This window comes from Ziziphus jujuba, chromosome 2, assembly GCF_031755915.1.
Source record: "Ziziphus jujuba cultivar Dongzao chromosome 2, ASM3175591v1".
In the NCBI taxonomy this organism is placed as follows: domain Eukaryota; kingdom Viridiplantae; phylum Streptophyta; class Magnoliopsida; order Rosales; family Rhamnaceae; genus Ziziphus; species Ziziphus jujuba.
This window is the reverse complement of record NC_083380.1, coordinates 1,372,143-1,395,712: the sequence shown is the minus strand read 5'-3', so window position 1 is coordinate 1,395,712 and position 23,570 is coordinate 1,372,143. Positions and strand designations below refer to the sequence as shown.

The window sequence follows — 23,570 nt, the reverse complement described above, 5'->3', positions numbered from 1 at the left end:
ATTTTGTGCCCAACCAATCAATTGGATGTAGATCAAGGTATTTTTCATGAATACGCATTGCACTCTTCAAAGTTTCAACAACATTACAACAATAGAAAAGTCAAGCTACCATGTATGCCATATTTGCATTTTAAAAATGTGAGAATTCTTTAAACTGTGATGGCATGTATGGTTCTCATAATTCGAGTAAATTCAATGTTTTTATTGAAGTACTTAGTTGAAGCCTAGGATATTCTGTACAAAGTTAATATACACAGACACATATATATATATATATAAACATTATTTTGCTTCAAAATATCATAATGACAAACAATTGATACATTTTACCCCAAAAAAATAATAATAATCAAATGGACACATACAAAACAAATTTCTAGAATACAATTAAATTTGATTTTCCGGAATATTTTGTCATAATCAAATTCATGAACAAACGGATAATGCAGATTCAAAAAAACAAAAGAGAAACAGATAATGCAGGAGAACCTTTTTTCTGCTGATCCCAAACAGAATCAACCAAGCATCAAGGGCACATCTCAAGCATTGCAGTAAAATTACATTAGGAGACAAACTATTATCAATAAATTCTCTATCAGATTGCTTCCATAATAAATTTGAACTGGTTTTATAACATAAAAGAGATTTTGCTGTTCTGTACAGATTCTGGTTAGCAATTCAAAAGCTAATACAACAGAAACAATTTTGAAAAGGGGAAAAAAAAACAAAAAAATACAAAAAACAAAAAACAAGGAAAAGCCTACAGATCAAGAACTACATCTCAGAACCATAGAATTACATCATTAAGGGTATAATACCTGGAAGATGATAATTCTACAGAAAAATGTTGTTAATCTGGCGGTCACATTGCAAGATTCCGCTTTGTAGCTTCCATTTTCAATAACAGATCTTTGATATCTTCTTCCATTCTCATTTTCATAGTGAAGTATTCACGATGTGCTCGTTCTAAATTCTGGAGCTCTTCCAATTTTTGTCTTCGCATTTCCTCAGCCTCAACCAAACGCAGCTTTGCAATTCTACTTGTGTATTCTTCTTCAATCTTTTCATTCTTTGCAATGGCTATGCGTTTCAGTCCTTCAGCGTCTCTTCTTGCTTCATCCGCTCGTGACTGGAACATTTTAGCCTCTGCTTGTTTGATCCTCACAATGCTTTCCAATTCATCAAAAAGAGGTTCCTTTTGAGAACTTGTTTGCAAGTCCAAGTCCACAATACGTTTTTCATTTCGGTCATAGCTGTAGCTAGGTAGTAAGCTAGTAGCTATTTCCAACTGAGGAACCTTTTCTGAATAGACAGACTTTAGCCATGTTGCTTCTTGACTGGGTCCAGCAATCCCATTGTTCATTTTGCTTTGTTCCTTCCCGGATGAAACTGGTGCTTTGCTCGACTTGGAAGAATCACTATCTGCAATGATAAGTGATAGATGCAATTAAGACCTCACCATTTGGTTTGAATAGATAATAGTGCCAATCAAAACATTAACAATTTAACCTGAAGAAAACACATGCAATATAAATGGCAAAAAAATCATGCTATAAAGTATAACCCATTTCTCAAAGCTCCAAACTTCAATTCCCAATACCCAAAATGCAAAAAACCAGGAGCAAGCAGAAAGTGTTGACGCCTGGAAAGTAGAAAATAAAGCTACATACTCCAGATTCATATGACAATCACAAAATTTAAATAGAAATTAAAGCTACATGCTCCAGATTCATATGACAATCACAAGATTCATGTACAAGGGTATCATAAACTCCATATTATGCTCGTATATAGGCAAAACAAAGTCTTTAAAGTAGTATTTTAATTGATTCAAAAAATTACTCAAATTGGTTTTACCATATTGAAAAAACTGTCAACAGTCTTAAAGATTAGCACAAGAAACAAAATAATATCACAACTCGTACATACCTTATAAATCTGAATATAAAATGTGTGACTAGCAAGCATACCAAACACGTTTATCCAGAAGGTAAATTCTCACACATATATATAATAAAAAGATAAAAACCTTGTTCAAGAAAATAGGTTATTACCAGTCAGGAAAGCCATGATATGACCGTAAACCTCAGTAACGTCAGACTTGATTGCCAATCTTCCCAATAAGTAGCCAGCAATTTCATGAAGCCGTTTCCCTCTTAAGTCTTTACTTGCAACGAAAATTCTCTTGACATATTCAAGTTCCTTGGAAAATGTTTCAGCTGTCCAATCTTTAGCAAAATTTTGGAAAACCTCCTTCACAAAGCCAAACATCTCAGAAGGATGATCACATGCAACGCAATGAAATTGCATCTCGGATGTTCCCTGAGCTCCACTTGCACTCCGTCCGTTTCTTATATAAGATTCCCGTAACCCACAATCTGTGTGGCACCAATGAAGACAGACATCACACCCAACCCAACTACAAGTATTGGACGCCATGTCAAATTTTGAGCACACAAGACACATGCAAGCACTGCAAAAACCATTCTTTTGCACACAAACCTTGCATTCACATTCATCCACTGGCACAGAACTCCGACAAGAAAGATTTCTACATCTTAAATTGAGAAAAATCTCAGCCAAATCAGAAGACGAAACAGTGTTTGCTTGCTGAAGAAAATCTGGTAAAGCAGTCTTCAAAGCAACCAAGATTTCCAATTGCGCACGATGGGATTTTAGTAGCATCTCCAAGGTTATATCAGACCTCTCTTGCAATGCTTTCTGGATTACAGATATTTGCCCACGCTTATCCGGATTCAACAATATCTCACGCATGCTCTCTTTCAGACATGCCAAGGATTGTCCTGTCATTTCATGAAATTTCCTAGCCATTCCATGTATTGGCTCTGATACTATCCGGGCGATCACTGTCTCAACGAATTCAGCCCCACCAATGAGAAAATTTTCATGTTCCTTCATGCTACTACTCCTATATAAGCTACCACTACTTTTCTCCCTCATTACTCTCTTCCTCTCAAAGCTATAATTTGATCCCATTTCGTGAGACCCAACACTATGTGAAGGTGACCGAACATCGTCGTGGTGCCTTGACTGTCCTCCTGACAGCTGCTTGTGGAGGCTTAGTTGCCTTTCCAATCCATTGGCCATTTTTGAGCTTCCTTCAGGAATCTTAGAATGTTGCCCCTGCACAGACTGACCATTTGAAATGGCTTGAGACTGCTGATTGCTACCATTTCCATTCATCAGGATTCTTTGATACAGAGGAACTTCCTTCTGCTTAGCCTCATTTTGAGCAAGTGCCTGCCAATCGATTCCCTGAAAAATGGGACGACTTTTCACCGATTGCTCAAAGTTGTCCATCGAATTCTGCGTCAGAGAGCAACTTGGGTTGTGATAAAATGACTGAGAACCTGAAAAAGACATTGATGCTGTAAATCCATCCGAATTAGTACGAAATGTGTTGCTCAAGGACTGAACACTCCTTGCTTGACCTGGAGAACCAGGAGCTGCACCAATAGGTAAGAGAACATTCGGCAAACTAAGAGAAAGATCAAGTGGCTCAAGCCCTAGCTGTTCACTGGTCTGCATATTAACACCAGATTGCTCCGCTCTGTCCTGTCTTCTAACAGGAGAGCTACTAAACAGTTCAAAACCTCTTGTACTGGGTCCTTCCATATCACTGTCCCTGCAACTTAACAGATCTCTAGGTTCTCTTTCATTCCATGCACCATCCTCTGTAGAATCTGCAACATGGTTGGTGGGTGTAACAGCCAAGCTTTTCCCTTTGTCCTTCAAACTCAGTGCCAAACCATCTGTTTCCTTTGCCATTTCCTCTTTAGGATCTCCATTTTCTTCCATGACTTCCATATCCATATCCCTACCTTCCTCATCCTCAGCCTTGACTTCAAGATCTATGCCCTTGTCCTGCTTAGATCCCCCTTCCAATTGCACTTTCTCTTCCTCAACTGTATCCTTTCTTGTTTCCTCACATTCATCATCATCATCATCATCCCTCAAACGTTCTTCTTCTCTCTTGCCATCTTCTTTATCAGCTTCACGTGATTCATCAATCATGCCTTTATCACGATTAGGCAACTCATCTACTTGGCTTTCCACATTTTTACCTTCAAAAGCACTTTCACCATTCCTATCCTCTTCATTTTTGCTCAATGACTGATCTTTCTGTACCTCTTCTTTGCTCAAAGACTTATCTTTATCCTCCATATCCGTCTTCATATCCTCAACTGGGCACGCACTCTCTACCTCCCTATCAGCAGTAGTAGTAGTAGTAGTAGCATCAACCTCAACCTCAACCCGCACTTGTGCCATTTCAGCTTCAACTTCTGGAACGCTTTCGGTCTCGGTTTTGGTTGTGGGTTCGGCCTCATGTTTGCGTTCAGGCTCAGGTTCAGGTTCGAGCTCTCCTTCCTCCATTTCACTGCTACTCCCACTCTCAACCTGTTGAACCTCTTCACTCTTTTTCAGCTCAACGCTCTTGGATTGCTCGCTCCCAACCGAGTCCTTGGACCAAGTAGGCGATTTGGACTTAGACATGGACATGGATTTCCCATCTCTGAATCCCCTGCTCGGAGACCTAACCCTAGTAGATTGCTCACTACCTGAATCCTTCGAATTCGACCAAGACGGCGACTTTACGTCCCTCAATCCCTTCCCTCTCTCCTCCAATCTACTACTCCTGCTACTATTCCCTCCTTCTTCAAACTCCTTATTATTATTCCCAAATCTTCTCCATGACGAAACACTCCCTTCTCGCCGAGACCTATCTCGCTCCGATCGAAATCCTTTCGGGAATTCCCTCCTCGACCCGCAAAAGCTCTCGGAACGATGCATCAGACCACGATCATACCCTCTGCTCTCTCCTCCACCGCCACCGTCTCTATACCTATCAAACCCTTTTCTCCGATCGAATCCATCGAAATCGTGATCCGCTGTTCGCTTCCTCACAATCCTCGACCCTTCTCGGTCGTCGTCCACCAACCGCTCTCTGTCATACCTAGCCGCCGCCGCCGCAGCCGAAGCCGAAGATGCCGACGACGAAGACAACAAACCCTTTCTTGCACCGTCCGACTTGTAGTAAAAGCTTCGGTGAGAAGACAAAGATGACCTACTACTCGGATTCGGATTCGGGCTCGGATCTTTTCCGTACGAATCAAGATCGTCGCTGGATCTCAACCTCTTCATTTTCTCGAACCACCCCTCAAACCTCCCACCACACACCCAAAAAACAAAAACTTTTTCTTCAAATAAAAAATATTCAAGGTGGAAACTTTTTCGGTGCCCTAGCTTCCAGATTGAAGTGGCTGGCTTTTGGTTTTCAAGGCGTCACCGGCAACCGGAAAGACGTCGAGAATGCGTACCGGCGGGAAAGGAGTGGTGTGGAAACTTTGGAAATGGCGGAGGACATAATTGGAAATATGGGAAGGAACACAAAAATGAAAATTTGAATAAAAATGAAAGCTTTGGGTTTGGTGTTTTTGGGGGGGTTATCTCAGTCAACGCAGCTTAACCACTGAGCGAAGAGAGAGAGAGAGAGAGAGAGAGAGTGAGTTGAATACGCAAAGTGCGTGGAACGCAGAGAGAGAGAGAGAAAGAGAGAGAGTTTAAAGACTTTTTGTTTGGGGAGAAGAGAAGTCTGAATGATAAAGCAAAAGACGAGGAGGAAGGATGCGTATTTCACCTAGGGTGCACGGTAGAATTTGTCCTCTTTTTCACATGGACTTTTCATTTCTCTTTTTTTTTTAATTTTTTTTTCTTTTTTTTGGGGGCCTCTTTGGTGGGTTTAGGTTATCTATGGTTGAGAGTACTACAATTTAAGTATGCTTGTTATTACTTGTTCCCATTATTCTTCAAATAATTAATTTTATAATCTTGACCCCAATAAAAAAAAATAAAAAGTAAATATTTTATAATTCACTCTTTTTTTTTTTTTTGGGTTTTATTAAAATTTAAAACGATGACTGTGTTTATATTATTTTATATGTTAATATTCGATGCCATTTTATTTTCAAAACTTGAGATTATTACTATATGTTAACAAAAACTTTTTTTTGTTTAGTATGAAAATTAAAATTTTATCAACAGTAATAATTAATTCATTCATTTTGTATTAGCACATAGGTACTGAGTACACAGATAAAAATATTTTTGCGGAGTAACACACAACATATCACGGACGCCTAATAAGCCAACTATGACAACAAATGGGTCTCCTTATAATAATAAGAATATTTATTAAGCATGAATTAATATTGTTGGACCAACTTCTATATTACATTTAATATGACAAATGGTCCATAATGTTGGCCTCACTAATTTGCTTTATAATATATGATGTGCACTTGTGCATGGATAAATCAATCTCAATCCCACAACGTGCAAATAGTTTAAACTTTCAAAAAAATAAAGCAACTTCTCCATAATTTAAAATTAATTTATCAAATTGTGTAGAAAAATCGAAGATGAAAATGAGGAGCTTCATTTTCCAACTAATTTGTCCTTCCAACTTAGTATCAAAACTTTTTAAAATTCCGTTTTTTGACCATTGAGTACTAGTACAATTACGTGGCGTGATATGATAGGTTCTTTATGTTCATACTTACATTTTTCAATAAAACCACAAGGTTTTGCAATTGGCCAGCTGCGTGCAGCAGCTCAGTGGGTCAGTACTCACTGCTCAGATCGCAAATTTTATTTGCTACAGTCGATGGAAGATCACCGTATGTGAGTACACAAAATAATTACACTCACAATCTTGACCATCCACGTGTTGATTCAGCTTTAATTACAAACACGTGTCAGTAAAAGATGGCATGTATTCCAGTACACAAAAAAAGACAAAAATAAGGACGGTTTGACTCTTTCTTGGACTTTTTGACGTCATAACATTACTCAAAATTTGACTCTTCTATCTTCTGTACTAATTGATAAACATGTTTCAGAAAATGTAAGGTGGAGATTGTTGTTGGGGGGTTAAAAATCTAAAGGTGGAGATTGAATTTAGACATTTGGTCTGGGTTATAGCTGGGCCTACCATTTGGGGATGAGATTCAGAGATCTATATCTTATACGTGTCAGATAAAGGAGAGACTAATAGTCAAGATGGGTAGAAGGTCAAAGGAGATAAATTCACAGTCCAAAGTTTTGATATTTCTAAGTGATCCTCCACGAAAGCTTTGTGTTAATGGATTTTTGTTACTTTTTTGACTCAGAAAGACCCTTCAAAGTCCATGAGGAAGAAGGAGGGAAATTTAAATTTTTAACCTTTGGGAATGGTGTCATTTTTAGGCCTTATGTTTTTAACGAATCTCCAATTCTCATCAGATGAACACATTCGGAATCTTTGTTTTGACTTCTCAATATTGAAATAAAGTGGTCTATGGAGAAAAATGAAGTGCTAAAATTTAATGTAAAATGGCATTTTTTGAGATATTAACAGAGTAGAGCTTTCAAAAGGTCTACATTGTTTTGACCAAGCAAGTTACAGTGGTAGTCTTATCCATTCTCTTTGCGAATTCCAAAGGCTAATATCTACTTGCCACTGAAAGATATTTTCTTTCTTATATTACTGTTGCTCATCTTCTTTCCCATGATAAAGTCAAATAACACAGAAGCACTTCTCAACAATCGATGAACAGAACCATCTTCTTCTCTAACTCAACCCTCCGACCTCCTTAAATTTCATTCATTTTTCCAAAACCTTGATCATTTGTCTTTCTTTCTATGGCTGCTGCTCTCTCACTTGGCTATTGTTTTCATAGCAAAAACAGACCCATATCTGAGTTCAAGAACAGATGCAGACCCAAAAATCTGATTCTCTTATCTTGCCAAAGCCGTGAACCTACAGAGGAAGGAACAAAGAAACAGAAAGAAAAACAAACGTCGTTGCCATTTTTTGTGGGTTTTGGAAAGTTGGGAAAGTGTGTGAAGGAGAATTTGAGTCCTCAGAAGAAGGGTGACTGGAAGGACTTGACGTTAATGAGCTTATCGTTTGCTGTTTATGTGTATATATCTCAAAAGATAGTCTGCGCTTACTTTGCTTGGATGTCTATGCCTAGAACACCGTGGTAGATACTTTTAGCCCCGAAGTGGGGATTTCTTTCCCCACCCTTTTTTTTCTTTTTGTTCAATTGTTTTGAATATGAAGTTGATGTTTTGTAGGATCATATTGATATAAATATATGCAAGCTTGTTATATATGTAGTATAAAATTCAGATTACATTGTCTTATTTTGCTAGCCTAAGCTAAATATTTGTTTTTGTTGACTTTGGGATGACCATTTCAACAGAGCAACTGCGATTTTTACAACAACAAATAATACAGGTTTTAAATGGATGAATCTTATAAATACAATCAAATGAGAAGCAGGAGAGCCTCAGTCTTTTTCTATTTCAGTGAGCTTAAATCTTTAATTACAGTAGACATCATCAAGAATTGAAACTGATTAGAGCCATAGTCAAGGATGAAAATAAATGACTAATTGCACATGAAATTGAAGTACAAGGTATAGTTCATTGAAATTGTAATAAAAAGAAAAACCCTCTTCCCAACAATGTAGGGACTCTGGTCTTTGATACACTCACAGGTCTGAAGGTTCTTTCATAGACATATATTAGGCATCCTGCATTTCCTCTTGATAAAGCACTTGACAGCTGGTTGACTTTCAAGACCACAAACTCATCAGAAAGTTTTTACTGCTATTTTAAGGATGCTAACTTGATGCATAATTTTCATCACTCTTGTTGCTCAAAAGCTTGACTAGTCTGATTTCTGCCTATGGCGCCTGAAAAGGCGATAGAATAGTGACAAAAACCATTGCCAAATCACGATCAGCCAATTAGTTCGCTTAGGTTTTGGTTCTGGCCTTGCACCAAAAATCCCCTTATAGATCTCCTTTTGCTTTTGATAAAGAGCCTTGTCATGCTCAGAGAGCAAACGTAACTCCCTTGTGATTGCTTTGTTTTCAGGAGAATATTTACGTGCCTTTAGGAAGTCTTCTCGCGCAGCATCAGTCTGCCCAAGCTCTGCCCTGGCCTTTCCTCTCCTGAAAAGTGCTTTGACATTGTTTTCGTCCTCTGACAACACCTGCAAAACCCATCAGGATCGAAGTGAATATGAAAATCTCAGAGATTACCACATTCATGGATATAAATTAACAATGAAAAACTTAAATGGCTTCAGAGGCAAAATAATATATAATTCAATACCTTAACGTCAACTTCATTCATAATTCTAATGGGCAAACAGCACATTTTACAAAACGAATCCATGATATAGATAATAGATGAGATACAGAAACCGCATTTTGAAATGTTAGAAGTTAGGTAACTAAAGGCGATGGCGAGCCTTCATTTACTCCATCAAATACAATTCCTAAGAAGCCAACCCAAACATGAAGTAAATTCTCAATCCATAAGGATCTACACTTTTTTAAATTCACAAACGAGCTACATGATTACTGTACTTCCCAGCATATAAAAATGAACATTACAGTCACAGAGGATTATCTAAAGGGAAATGATTTGGCAGTAATATAGTATATATACTCACAATGCTGCATTGTGCAATGGCTTCTTCGTAGCGCTTGAGCTTTATTAAACTTGCTGCAAGGTTAAGGTGACATGGGTTCTTGACAGCCAGAGCCATGTCCCGATATTTTCCAAACAACTGGAACATAAAGTCGTCGTTCATATATGCTATAGCCTGATGTCAAAGAGGAGGAAAAAGAAAATTAAGGAAAAAGCAAAAGAAAATACATAACTCAACAAAAGGAAACGAAGAAAAGGAGTATAAACATAGAATGATAGAGTCATATCTAAGGAATATAAGTGTGTAACCATTTCATACTGTTGCATAGCCTCTTCCAGTTTTTCTTCCTTAAATAAAGCATTTCCATCCATCTTTCTCCTATCCGCAGCTCCAATCCTTTCCTCAACAGTCATGTCACTTCGAGCTTTCCCCTATCAATGAAGTCGAGCCTTTAAATCTTTTACGTCTGCACACAATTACTTGGGAATTAAAGTGCAAGTAACTTACTTCTTTGGTTTCATCAAATCCAATAAGCTCAACTTCATATATTATATCAGCCATGGGTGGAACATTTGGGAAAGAAAAGTTCCCTTCTTCTCCATACCCTAATTCCCAGCCTACATGTAAGAGAGAACGTTCACCAGACTTCATGCTGGATATACCAATAGCCAAGCCAGTCATTTCTTTCTTCTCTGTTTGCAGAAACAAATGTATTACCATCTAGCAGAAAGCCCATCTATCCATTAAAGTAAAGCAAATAAGATCAAGAACCAGTACTGTACATTTGAAAGTAAGGGACCAAGAATTTGTCAGAAACAACTATGCTAAACGAAAACAAAATGCTCGTTATAGATGGACCACATCAGAATTCATTACATTGACATCTTTTATATATTGAAACCAAATTAAAATAAGCTAGGCAGACACCTTTCCCTAAAACCATTTCAACAGGTCGTTGTTCCTGCCATGTGTCTTCAAACTTATGCTGTGTGCTCTCAGTCCATGCCCTGTAGTGCACTATTGTACATAAAAGTCAGCAAGATAACCAAAGAAAGAATAATAACTTTACGTATAAATAAACCTACTACAAAATAATTATATAAGGAAAACAGAATTAAATGTCCCAAAACTTAAAATTATTTTCATTGCAAAAGCAATTTCTAAAATAACTATTGCATGACACTTGAGCTATGACTTCTAACAACATAGATAATGTATCAGTAGCATTCTCAACATTTTGAAGCCTAGTATTCTAATTTGGAATCCTACAAATCTTTTTGAAGCCTGGTATTCTGATCAGGAATTCCACAAATGATTGTGGTCAGCCATTGTAATACACTTATCCACACCCTTAAGACTCCCGAAATTTTATTAAGAGAATTTTCATTTAAGTTACAATGAGATGTTGGCTAAGGCAATCTGATATACTTGCCACGCTTTCTATGCCAAATAGTAGACACCTCAAACCAAAAGAAACATCTAGACAAGAACAATACACATACCCAAGTTTACATTTGGAAGATAATAGTAACTCCAGATTACTTTGTAAATTACATTATTTTATAAAATTTTGTAAACATGTCAAGTTCTGCATTTCCCTACTCGTATGCACAACAAAACCAAAAAGGAGGTAACATGCTTGAAGTACCAAAATATGAAACTATCTAGTACTTACAGAAGCATGTTGAATATTTGGACGGTTTCTGACCATGACCTTCTTTAATGATTTGCTTTGTAACTTTCTCCTGAAGAATTTCCACCGCAGAATCAACTTTTGGGGGTCCATTAGCATCTTGAGGAGGTTCCCCATGAACAAATGCAGCACTTTCAGTCACTATTTCATTTTCATCATCTTGACCTGCAAAGAATACAAGATACAGATACTCGTTAGTTTGATGAGGTCCCTTTTTCAAATTCATAAAATTTGCCATAGAAAAATAACCACAATGAAAAAGTTCTTATCAAGAAATACTTCCACAATCACAAGAAACGAGGAAAAAACATTTTTTTTTTTTTCCCCATTACATATGCTCGCAATCATAAGAAGTAGAACTATAAGAAATTAAAATTGCTTTTATATCTAATCGCATGTATTAACCTTCTAGATTCCCAAATTAAACAATTAGAAATAAAGCAACCTACTTCATCAACTAGAATCTGATTTCTGTTTCCATTGAAAGCAGAACATAAAAAATAGCACTTAAAACAAAAGTTCTCATGGAATTGTACGCCCTTTAACTTGAATTTTGAGTTAAGCTCCAAAGTACGAACATTTCACGAATCTGAAATGGAGGTCAAAGAATGAAAAATTACCAAGAGATTGACTTTTCTGCTCCTGAGCATCTTCCATTGTCCCAAAATCTTATAAACCCAGTGGATTTCACCAAATTTCTTTAAAACCTTAAATGAAAAGAAAATCTAAATCAGCCAACAGTTATAACGTTTCAATTGTAAAATGAAAAAAAAAGCCAATTTTTTTTTTTTAAATTGTAATAATTTTTCTATAAGGAAGAAGCAACTGAAACCAAAGTTGACTTCCCATAAGACTGATAAACAATTTTCCATGGAAATCATATTCAATTCATTTGGCTGGTAACTAAAAAGTTTCGGAATTGTTAAAACAAAACAAAATAAAGCAAGAAACTTTAATTCGATTAACCTTGTAAAGAATCAATTAGCTAAGCTGACTTCATTTCTTAGGAAAAAAAAAAAATGCAACATAAAATCGTTATAATACCCAAAAAAAAAATTCCGTTTTTTCCATATTACTTTTACTATCCCTCAAATTTTCTCGGGAACCAAATGGAAAATGAGAAAAAAAAAAGGAAAATGTTTGACCGTCTTACAGGGGCTAGCTGTGAGATCTGTGAGGCTATCGAGTTTTCGCTTCACGATTTTGGTAGAACGCCAGTGAATATGTAGATTTTCAACGTTCGAAGAAGATTCTAGAGAGAGAATATAAGTCTCTCAAAGAGTAGGCGAAAAGCACTAGGCAAAGCTTTTCTTACTTTTCTTTTCTAATTTATTTGGAGCGAGAAAAAGAAAATTGCTGAAAAAAAAAAAAAAAAAAAGGAAAAACACTAGAAAAAGGCAAAATATGTTTAAAAGAAAATTTGATGAATCACGTGCTTCACGTGGCAGATAATATTCAAGTTTTTTTTTTTTTTTTTTTTTTGGGTAAAGGCAGATAATATTCAAGTGAGTAATTAGTATTATATTTCAAATTAATTAATTCCATTGTATTTTTTTTTTCAGCTTGACATTAATGCCATTGATGAAGCACGAGGCTTTTGGGCTTGGCTACGATGTCAATAAATTCTCAAGTAAATTTTGCATTATATATATATATATATATAATTTTTTTTTTTTTTTGGGTGAATAATTTTGCTCTACTTAGACTTATTACATGTTTATAAGGGCAACCGTTGTAGCATCTCCATTGATGATGTAGATTCTTTACCTTAAAAAAAATTGATTTATGTAAATCCTTTTTTTTTTTTTTTTGTTTAATTTAGTTCATAGCCAAATCAACTTGGTCACAAGAAAATTCCCTATCATTTTTTCTTTTCTTTACTTTGTTTTTTTTTTTTTTAAAAAAAAAAAATTCTTTCAAGTTAATAAAAAGATGGGATAAAAAAATTTGAAACTGTGAGCTGAGCTTAAAAGCTCTCAAAAGCCAATAAAGACACATATTCATTACCCAATTTCCAAGTAAGAATTTTAACTGAAAAAAGCTAAACTTAAGATGCATTCTATGAACTTTTACAACCAAATTATGAAATAAAGATGCAGAAAAAATGTGAAAGACCTGTCTGTGTGAGCAAGCTAGTAGTTATATTCTGTAGATTGTGGTTCTTCCTCTTTTATATTTAAAAAAAAAAAAGAAAAAAAAAAAGGAAAAAAGAAAAGAAGAAGAAGATGAAGAAGAAGATTATACAAGCTTCTCTTCTACCCAAAAAATATGCCTTTACAGATCCTCACATCATAAGGAATGGAATCCAATTACTGAAAACAAGGAAAGAAGCCTATACTCAACCCAGCAGTATACATTGGAGGGGTCAATTTTCCACATTTCACAACAAATAAAGAACATGTGGAAGAGCCAATAATATTTAAGGTTCCTCTGTACAAAAATAAAATGCAAAATGGATGGAAGCATTGGAGACACTAACTGGCAAAGATTATAAATCTCGAAACGCTACAAAAGTTTGCAAAATTTCGATGGCAGCCTGTGCCAGTCTAATGAGAATTTGACATACTACCTGTGAACTTAAGCCTCTGTCCTTAGTTCAAATACAAAACTTACTTGTTATGGGGACTACTGTCACTTCTCTACATGTTAGCAACCAGCGGCCTTCAAAAAATTATCATAAGGGCTCGCTGCTGGTAGCTTGAAGAACTGAGGAGTATGCTGGTAGTCAGTTGCACAATGCGTTGGACCTGTGCTGACGAATGGATTGCCTGGTTTAGCTTCGAAGTTTGAGACAAGGATTGGATTTCCAGTCTGCATCTCGTGATGTAATGAGTTCAGTATCAATTTGCCAAAAGAAAAAAAAAAAAAAAAAAAAAATGAACTGAATGAGAGCAGAGTTAGAATTATAGCTAGATGTGTGTGTTGCCATATCACATCTGAAGAAAGTAATTTCATTGTTTTTGTGAAAAGTTCTTATATAGGAATCTTAAGTTTTTGAGAGAAATAAACAATAGCAGGAAAATAACAGATTAAAATTTTGAATTCAAATGTATAATGAAGAAAGTACCATAGGAAAACCCGGTTGGACATTGGCAGAAGAAACAATTTCTTTTCCCTGGTTGGAATCATGAGAAGGATAGGTAATTAAATTGTCTTGTCTCTGTTGACCCATGAAAGTGGACAACTTTTGCTGCTTTCCCTTCCGAAGGGCCTCACAATGGCCAGCCATTTCCTTGTATGGCATGTCATGTGCTGTTGAGACTGACATCCTTCCTACCTGATTTGTTGTCTCCACCACCTGCATACAAACAATAAAATTATGTAGAAGCAAGAAAAGTTAGCTGTAAGTATAATAATTCCGAAGAAGAAGCCTTCAACATGTTTTGTTACGGTTATTAGCAAAAAGATCCTACTTACTGAATCTAAAAGCTCATCAACACTTAGAAGGGTTTGACTTTCCAGGCTTTGCTTTGTTCCTTGATCATCTTGCCTTTCACTGGGTAAAACATCATCCTCAACAATGAGCAATGGTGGCTCAGCCTGCAATAGGACACAATTATGTATACTATGTGCTTAGTTTACTGAAAAGGTAAAACATCGAAATGTGTAAATAACTAACCATATCAGGAGATCCATTATTTTTTAATATGTATTGGTAGATCTGTCCTGGTGTATCCATGAATAATTGAGCTCCCAATGGACATACGTCATCAGGCAAAAAGTTATTTTCTAACTTCTCTATTATTGTTGCGGACTCCTGCAGCCCAAAAAAACATAGTGTTAACGTCACATTGATGTTAAGCAACATACTAGAAACACTAAATGCTTCAAGAGGGCAGTATATGATTACTTCTGGTGATTTTCCCAGATTTTGCACTATCATATTAGCAAATGCTTCCTTTGATTTGATTTCAGTTGGTTGTATTGCTGAAAGTGACTTCATAGCTTCCTCATCATCTTCTTTTGATCCATAACCTAATTGACCTGATCCAGTATTAACAGTCTCTAACTTGCAATCATCAACCAACTGTAGATATGGATCAGCCTGATACAAAGCCACTAAGAGTAAGATTAGTAGGAAGTAACATTTTCTTCATTTTCAACTTTCATGTTTCGCGTGTGACAGTCATTTGTCTGTACTTTTCTTCCTCCACAACGTGGACAAGAACAGTGTATCAACAAAATAAAAAAGATTATCAAAAGCTGACGTTCAAAAAATGAAGTAGAAAGCGAAACCCTTAATGGTAAGATCAGTAAAGTATATAAAAGCCAATGGAAAAAACGAGTCCTAAAAACACCGTTACACCTACTGTTTCATTTGTTAGTGCAGCTTTAGCACGAGCAACAAGAGGGATGATGTTGTACACTTTTGATGAGAAGATTATCATAAATGTTGCCAAGGTGAAGAGGGATCTGCGGCATGATGGCTGCAGATGGCCTGTAAGCATGAAAAATTCTTTAGGAGAAAGCATCCCAAGACTGCTACACTAGGACACATTTAGATGATTGGCACACTTGACACAGTTTGCATCAGATTATAGGACAGTTGCATTTTATCATGCTTCTACTTCTACAATAAAAAACCATCAAATTTGCTTATACTTTGGGATCTGAGGCCTACCTCCTTCACCAAGGGTTATGCTCCTTAAGGAAAATGAAAGCTGGAAACTTCGAATTAAGGTATCTTGACCAGAGTTCTACATTACACAATGAAGTAGAGCAACAAACACAGATAAAAATTCAAGGAGTAGGTAAATTGATTATCTAATGAAAACGGACGGGAAAATAATGTATTTATAAAAACTTTTAACATGCCAAGAAAGGAAGATGTACCTTAGACCGGGCATATAACAACACCAGGCTGTAGGTATGAGCAATTGCTTCATAATTTTCTGGTTTATTTAAGGGAGAAATGGATTGTGCCCATATTGATGAAAGCAGAAGGGTAATCTGGCGGCTACTCAGTCTAAGGGTGATTGTCTGCACATATCCAAGAGGAAGTTGTTCATGCATGTTAAAGATCTAGTAGTATCAAAGGTAGCATTGCATACATGTAGTTCTTAAAATGTCAGGGCTGCTAGGAGCAAAGATGCATACTGGTTCTTTGTCTGGAACATTGTTTTTTGGAGCGGCCATCACATTTGATGGATTTCTTTTCACTGTATAAGCTCTTGACTTCAATCTTTTAAGCAGAGAAGGACTACGCATGTTTACATCCACGTTACCTACAGAATCACTTGTGGTTGGCACTGGTGGATTCCTTCTTACAGTACTAGTTCGACTATAAGACGATTTCAATCTGCTTAGAATAGATTCATTATTAGCCTTCGGTTCCTCATGCTCATGTGAGGTCTCCTTTATCAATTTCTCATAGAGTGCAGCTGAAGAAGAAAACACAGATACAGTTCTTGAGAGTGTTCTCCGAATTTCATTAGTGTTTGCATGGCTGGGACCAGCAGGGCTAGTACGAGGGCAGACAGAAGATGGAACTAGAACAATGGAAAATATACGGTGTGCACCCACCCTGGTTTCATGGTCACTACAGACCATAGCTACGAGTAATTGATGAAATAGTGCCTCAGGAAATGTCTATAGAATATTAGATTTCAAAAAAAAGAAAAAAAAAATTAATTGATCAGATAGACGCTTGAAAAGTCTTTGCATGCACCATTAAGATCAGAAAACAAGATGGAAAGATGATTTGCTCTTGCCTTGTTTTTGTATGACAAATTTGGAATGGATGCCACAATTTGAGCAATACGATAAACAGCAGAAATCAATGTTCTCGCCATAACAGTAATATTAGACATGTTTTCTAACATAACAGCCATCACATCAAGAACAGGACTAGCATCTCCTACCTGCATAACATAACAATGGAAAAATCCAGCTTAGGAGGATAGCTTTTCTACGCCACTTAACATGACATAACACATCATGAATATGGATTAATTTCCCACCTAATTTATCAAATCCTGTAAGTCATATTACCAAGCAGCATTATTTATCTCAACGAAGAAGGAAGGACAATAGAATCACCTTATGTATCAACTCCACAAGGCACTCGTCCACTGATTCTTTATATTTTCGGTTCCATTCAATTACTTCAGCACCCAAATTCGAATCATCAAGTGAGCAGTGTATACTTTTCCGCAGATGCCTCATCATGTCACTCAATGCACCAATCATGGCAACAGATGGTTGAATCTTCGTTTGTCTCGCTAGGGCAGTGACAACTTCAACAATGTCCAATTGCATGTTTGGACGCTTAAGAACATTCTTATGATCAAGATGCTTAACTAAAATGGATAACAAAAAGTGTGTGTTTTGCCCTGCATTTTGATTATAAAACAATTTCCTTAAAGTCACCACGTTTTCAATTGAAACACTACAATCAAGTTGAGCACAAAGAAAGATTGGTTGAATGAGAAATCAATCTAAGAGAATTAAAGAATATTAGATACCGAATTTTTCAATTATTAATTGCATATCCATCAACACGGGAAGTGCTAGCCCATGATGACGAGACCAGAGATTTTCACTATCAAAATAGCGGAACAAAGACTCCAAGACCCGTCGTACAGTTGTAGCTTCCTTCGCCAACTTGGCAATGTTATGCAGGCATACCCTTGACCAAAATCTGGGATTCTTTGCATCCTCCCTGTTTTCGAAAAACGTAGATAACGGCCGTTAAACAATTAATAACATCAGGATATTTAACCACATTACTGGATATTGCATCAAGAGGAATTACACAGGCACGTTAATTTCTCCTCTGTCAGTCACTATCATCCTCCAGGAAGAAATTGTTGCCATGGACGGTAAAGGATTAGACTCATTAGGGGCATCATTCTTATCATTGTCAGCATCTGAGTTTTCCATAGGACCTCCAAAGTTTTCCAAAACAACTGAAACAACCTGATGTATAGAGAAAAAAATATGCGTGTTCAACGCTAGGGGTCAGATACGAGCATGGATTAAAAAAATGATTCAGTTTCAATTGTGCCATACTGCCACTTAAAATGTTTTATCAGAACCATACATGAATGATATAAAATATTGTTAGAGAAAGTCCATGAAATTAAGAAGTTATTCAAAAAATTGGGAACCAAGATATTTAAATACTCTGACAATCAGAATTATAATCAAAACAACTTATGGAAATGAGAAAGGAAAGCCAAAAATAGGAAGTGCATTGGTATATTGTTGGGATTCTAATGCATCAGAAGGTTCTTACTTCTTCATATGCATATTTTTTAAACAGCAATTCCAGTATATAGACTGACACTAACAAATAGCTCAAGTCAGTCAATAAGCACATTGAGCATATTTCATAAGTAAGGAATTAAAATAGTGTAAATTTGTCTGTGTGCCAAAACTCATAGGTAACAAATGAAAACAAATTATCAAAGTTAACTTACATTATCAAATTCCGCTGAAATATGAGAGAATTCACCCATGAACCAAACCTGTTCAATAACATAATCTATTGAGTGCCTCTATAATAATGATTTCTTAGGCATAGAATTACAGTATGACATGAGAAATACGCATTACTAATCCATATCATAACTAGAATGGCAGGAAAGTGGTATACCATTGCTGCAAGCGTTTGAAGAGCAGCATAGCGCAAATGTCGCGCCCTCTCATCTTCCCCTGTATCTTGAGCTAGAAGACAAAGTTTTGGGATCATGCCATCTAAGTTGAACATGTAAGTACCATCCGTCTGCACAACCAAAAAATATTGTACAGCTTAAAAACCTCTGTTAAAGCTCAAAAGAAAGTCATACCTGATTTGGAACCTCCACAAATAATGCAACAATCTGAGAAAGAGAGGACAAATCAGCAAGTCTCACCTGATTATTCACAAAAACAAAAAGGGTTTCGCATCCTAAAATACGTATTTCATCATGTCGTGTTTGATCAAGAAGGATGTGTATAATACTAAGGAAGCTACTTGCAAATAATGGCCTGCCACAAAGTACTACTAGTCAGTAACTTCTATATGTAGATTAGTCCTTGCCAAGTCACTAGTGCATACAATAAGTGGTATGCCATACTAGTAAAGTAGCAGATCTGTAATTCTTCACTACATTAAAGATTCAAACATGCAAGTCTAATTATGTGCCAATAATATTTCAGAATGCCCTCTTAAACATCTGGTTTTAGAATATCGTAACAAAAATTCACAACTGAGCTTAGTTAGCATGTCATATTCAACTTCGCACAGGATCTAGTTTCTCAAGAAATGGTCAGGGTATCTGAAAGAAGAAATATCCTGGGAAATAAATTTAAATCTTACTCACAATATTAACAAAACTAAAGAACTTACATTTGCTCCCTGCAAGAAATCAACAATCTCCTGTAGATACACATGACAACTTTTACAGAATGAAACTGCTCATTTCTCAAATCCCTGTAACATCTTTGCTCAAGAGAGCTTGTGATCTGAAAGTTGCATATTTGAACTTCTATCAGCGTGCCAAAAGGAAATTAATATCATTAAAAAAATTGAAAAAAAGAAAGGATAAATGACTAAATGGAAAATTGAGCTAACTAATGAACATTAATTTTCAACAATTTATCGTAAGTAAAAGTTAGAGCAGTCATGTCTGCCAAGCATGAAATACAGAGATAGAACTCTTCTTCTTAATCTTTTACTTCCCTTCTACGGTTTTAATAGAAGTACAGTAAAATATATGTCCTTAAAAAAACTAACTATGACATTGTTGAGAAATGCATTCCATTTCCATCTTTGTATATCTCAGCAAGGTATTCAGGGTTGGAATTATTCCAGAATTATTGTACAAGAAAGCTATATTTCTTAAAAAACAGCCAACCAAAAAAAAAAAAAAAACCCCTTAAAGATTTAAAAAACCCAGTTAGACTGCCCTAAATTTTTCCAAACTCAATGAAGCAATATTTTTCTATTGAGCTTGGTGATATAAAGAAAAAAAAGCAAGCTGTTCAGCTGAAAACCCTTTGCAGGGGAGCAGAAGAATGTGGCATCTTAAAAGGAAGAATAATTCCTCAAGGATAGGGAGTCTGATGTGATCAAGAGCCATCAGCTTTTCATCTCATTTCTCTTCCTTGCGCTACTATCTGTTGCAGCATTGAGGATGGTTGATGGTAAGCCTGGAGGCAATATGTGATAATTATTCCCTGACCTCCTTGACCTTTGATCCCAACAAGTGATCTTTCTTTTATAAAAGCCTATCCAAAACTGCTATTTGTTGAACATATTTCTCCTCCGCTTGTTGATTGCCTCCACTAAACCCTAAACCCCTTGTAGGCCATGCATGGCGACAAATTATATGGAGTAAGATAAAACAATCGATTAATTGGTTTTATTTACTTCTACTCTCTAAACAAATAGCAACTCCAATTTTTTTATTTTTTTATTTTTTTTTTGGGTTTACCAATCAATGTGTCTCAAACTCAAGACCCGGTCACTGCAAACAATATCCAATGCCTACAAGATGAACTCGAGGATCGGTAACGACTCTAATATTTACACAGCACTTTATAAGATTTCCACATGTGTATCTTTACATCATAATTTATAAAAACTTTTACTTTCTCATTTAATGCGACTGATCAGTTAAGTTAATAGCTCAAATATCAAACACAAAATGTTTGATAAATTTCCTACACCAAAAGCCAGCAGAGCTGTACCTTGGGGATACGCAGAGGATTTTTTAAGGCATATTCACATAGTTTACCAATCATACGCTCATTCGGTTCTTCATCCTGCCAAAATATGAAAGTTTTGTTATATTAGCACCCAATAATGCATTCGGCTCTTGATTGCAAGATTAATATTAGGCCGTAAATTTTCTTTGAGAGATTTAAGATTCAAGACATGCAAAGTAGCAAATATTTTTCACATGTAAAAGAGGGAGTTTCTCCTATCTATGAAATTGAAATTAGCAACCATATGAAACAGAAAAATCACACTTGTTCCTATTTCTTTTTCTTACTTACTTTCTGAACAACCAAACAAAAAAAAAAAAAAGGTGAAAATAAAATCAAATCAGAAATGCAATTGATTAATGTCAAACATCATGCAGATCATAATAGCATAGAAATTTCACAAAAATACATTTCCCGAAAATCTAACATTAAACAATTATCGAAAAGATATCGAAAACAGAGAGAAAATCAACCGGAGACCGAGGGAATATATCGGCGAGCAACTTCTTGTATCGTTTAACAGGATGTCTAGATCTGGCACGCAAAGCAGGGCAAAAGAAACAGAGACTCTCACACACCGGAAAGATCTGCCTTGAGATCACACCCATATTTTTTCGAAGCCCCTCAAAGACACCACCGATTTTTATCCCTCAGAAATCTATGCATAAACTTATATATATAAGGAATCAAAATAAATAAATAAATAAAAGAAAAGAAAAAAATTGAATTTTCCTGGATTTTTTTTTAAAAAAATTTTTAGGAAATAGAGGGATCGATCGGCGGGCCTCGGGATTGGTGGAATGGGAGGGACGGGGATTGGTTATCGTTGGGAGGATGAGAAAATTGGAGCTGAGAGCGAGCACCGATCACCGAGGTTCTCCACCGGAGGAGAAATGCCGCGAACCAAAAGCTTTTCTAACACTCTTTTGCTTATATATATATATTTATATGGATTCTCCTCCTCCTCCACCTAACGGCTATATTTAGCATCCGAACTATTTGAATCAATATGTTTTCTGCTCGCCACGTATTTCTTTCTTTCTTTCTATCTTCAAATATATAATTGTTTATTATTATTTTTTTTGCCCTTTTGGTTCGCGCGCGAAATGATGGTTCGTTGTGGATAAATTTCATATAATTAAAAATATTATTTTTATTGTATATAACTATAGATTTTTGATTGCTTGGTTTTTTGAGGATTGAGAAATTTAAAATTTAAACATTTTTATTAATAAATGTTGAAATCTGATATGCAAACTTAATTATCTAGGACTAATTATATAATGGAGAAATTTGTTCATATATATTTTTAGTTTTTTTTTTTTTTTCCTAATTGGTAACAACAAACTGGATAATTGAATAGTTATAACTTTGTCATACTTTATTTACAGCTATTGATAAAATAATACCCCAAGAAAAAAAAAAAGAAAAAAAGAAAAAGCAGGATTACCTAGACAAAATATTGCATGGCAAATACTACTTTTTTAGCATCAAAGGCTATAAAACAAACATTAAAACTAGCAAAGCAGCTAATATTTGATACATTTAACAAAAATAAAAAAGCATAATATTTGGTACTTTTTTATTGACAAAATTATTGTACATGCCAACGTTATTCATCAAAATCTTACTTAATCTACCAACAAAAATCTGAAGGTAACAAACAAAACATTTCTGTTTGTTTCTTTTTGGGTTTCACCAGTACCCTTTTGGATGGCTTACTTTCCTAGTGTCCTACATTTTCTCGTTAAACAAACAAAGCAATCGATGGCAGCCATTAACTCACCTAGGAAAACCAAAGGTGAAGAATTGGCTGTGGCACTTACCAACATGCAAAGGAAAATCAAACCATGAAATTTGATCACAAGTTTGAGAAGGTGGAAATTAAAGAGAGAAGGATTTTCTTCCTTTTTTTTTTTAAAAAAAAAAAAAGAAAAAAAAAGAAGGAAAAGTAGCTTTAAACTTGTTGGATTTCTTCATGCTCGTGAATGGTGGAATTAGTTTTTGCGTGTTTTGACCTCTCATCAACTCTGTTTTCCCTGTGAGTTTTCATCAACTCTATTTTCCTTGTGAGTTTCCTTCTTTAATTCTCTCTGCCTCGACTTTCTTGTCTCGCTGAAGAAATGAAATTGTCTTTTCCTTGAGGATGCAAAAAATCAATACCTTGTAATATAAAGTTATTAGAGGCAATGATTTATTCTTTGAACATAATTTAGAATTCCAAATGTCAAATATGATTGATTTTTCGTTTCAAAATTGTATTTTCTGTGAGGATTGTGATTGATTGGGACTATTATCAATTCATATTACTTTGATTACAAAAAAGATACAAATTTTCTTATTTCAATAAGCAAATTTAAGGAAACATAGCAGCTGCAATTTATTGACTAGTTTATTTTGCAAAGTTAAACTGAATCCCCACTAAGACTAAGATCACAGACTTCTTGCATACGCAACTTTTGTTTTATAGGCTCTTATATGTTCCTTCGGAGATATTTGAGACTCATTGGTACATTAACTAGCTAATCTTTGGTCCTTGTTTAGTTTATATGCAATAAACAGTGAAAGAACCTTTCTTGTTTGATCAATATTAAAAGGTAATTTTCTTTTTGGGTACAAGATTCATATAATGATTTTGATTGTATGAAAAGGTTAAGATGTTTTGGTTGAGAATTG

General features: G+C 35.6%; 3 protein-coding genes across 5 annotated transcripts; all 3 read right to left on the bottom strand.

Annotated features, from left to right (window-relative positions):
* Positions 1 to 609: 609 nt before the first annotated feature.
* LOC107417554 (protein OBERON 4) lies at positions 610 to 5,597 on the bottom strand. The gene is made up of 2 exons (XM_016026159.4): positions 2,055 to 5,597; positions 610 to 1,422 (listed from the first exon to the last, which is right to left on the bottom strand). Exons 1-2 carry the CDS (start codon positions 5,161 to 5,163, stop codon positions 863 to 865), a joined length of 3,669 nt encoding a protein of 1,222 aa, XP_015881645.3. The 5' UTR covers positions 5,164 to 5,597; the 3' UTR covers positions 610 to 862.
* A 2,730-nt stretch (positions 5,598 to 8,327) lies between these two features.
* Positions 8,328 to 12,532, bottom strand: LOC107417558 (peptidyl-prolyl cis-trans isomerase FKBP42). Of its 2 annotated transcripts, none has more exons than XM_016026166.4 (8): positions 12,355 to 12,532; positions 11,822 to 11,908; positions 11,184 to 11,366; positions 10,436 to 10,525; positions 10,016 to 10,200; positions 9,817 to 9,939; positions 9,530 to 9,682; positions 8,328 to 9,064 (listed from the first exon to the last, which is right to left on the bottom strand). In XM_016026166.4, exons 2-8 carry the CDS (start codon positions 11,856 to 11,858, stop codon positions 8,738 to 8,740), a joined length of 1,098 nt encoding a protein of 365 aa, XP_015881652.3. In that variant the 5' UTR covers positions 11,859 to 11,908; positions 12,355 to 12,532; the 3' UTR covers positions 8,328 to 8,737. The 2 variants fall into 2 exon arrangements, with proteins under 2 accessions (XP_015881652.3, XP_048329923.2); XM_048473966.2 differs by lacking the exon at positions 12,355 to 12,532 and adding an exon at positions 12,168 to 12,195.
* Positions 12,533 to 13,449: 917 nt separating this feature from the next.
* Positions 13,450 to 21,798, bottom strand: LOC107417550 (protein SEMI-ROLLED LEAF 2). 2 transcript variants are annotated; one of them, XM_025073615.3, is made up of 19 exons: positions 21,368 to 21,798; positions 20,877 to 20,951; positions 19,534 to 19,649; positions 19,058 to 19,172; positions 18,799 to 18,927; positions 18,623 to 18,670; positions 17,956 to 18,119; positions 17,666 to 17,862; positions 17,241 to 17,533; positions 16,913 to 17,062; positions 16,299 to 16,790; positions 16,035 to 16,181; positions 15,823 to 15,898; positions 15,512 to 15,639; positions 15,052 to 15,246; positions 14,821 to 14,958; positions 14,619 to 14,741; positions 14,269 to 14,499; positions 13,450 to 14,012 (listed from the first exon to the last, which is right to left on the bottom strand). In XM_025073615.3, exons 1-19 carry the CDS (start codon positions 21,500 to 21,502, stop codon positions 13,848 to 13,850), a joined length of 3,117 nt encoding a protein of 1,038 aa, XP_024929383.2. In that variant the 5' UTR covers positions 21,503 to 21,798; the 3' UTR covers positions 13,450 to 13,847. The 2 variants fall into 2 exon arrangements, with proteins under 2 accessions (XP_024929383.2, XP_060670128.1); XM_060814145.1 differs by lacking the exons at positions 19,058 to 19,172; positions 20,877 to 20,951; positions 21,368 to 21,798 and having other exon boundaries at positions 18,799 to 19,024.
* Positions 21,799 to 23,570: the final 1,772 nt, after the last annotated feature.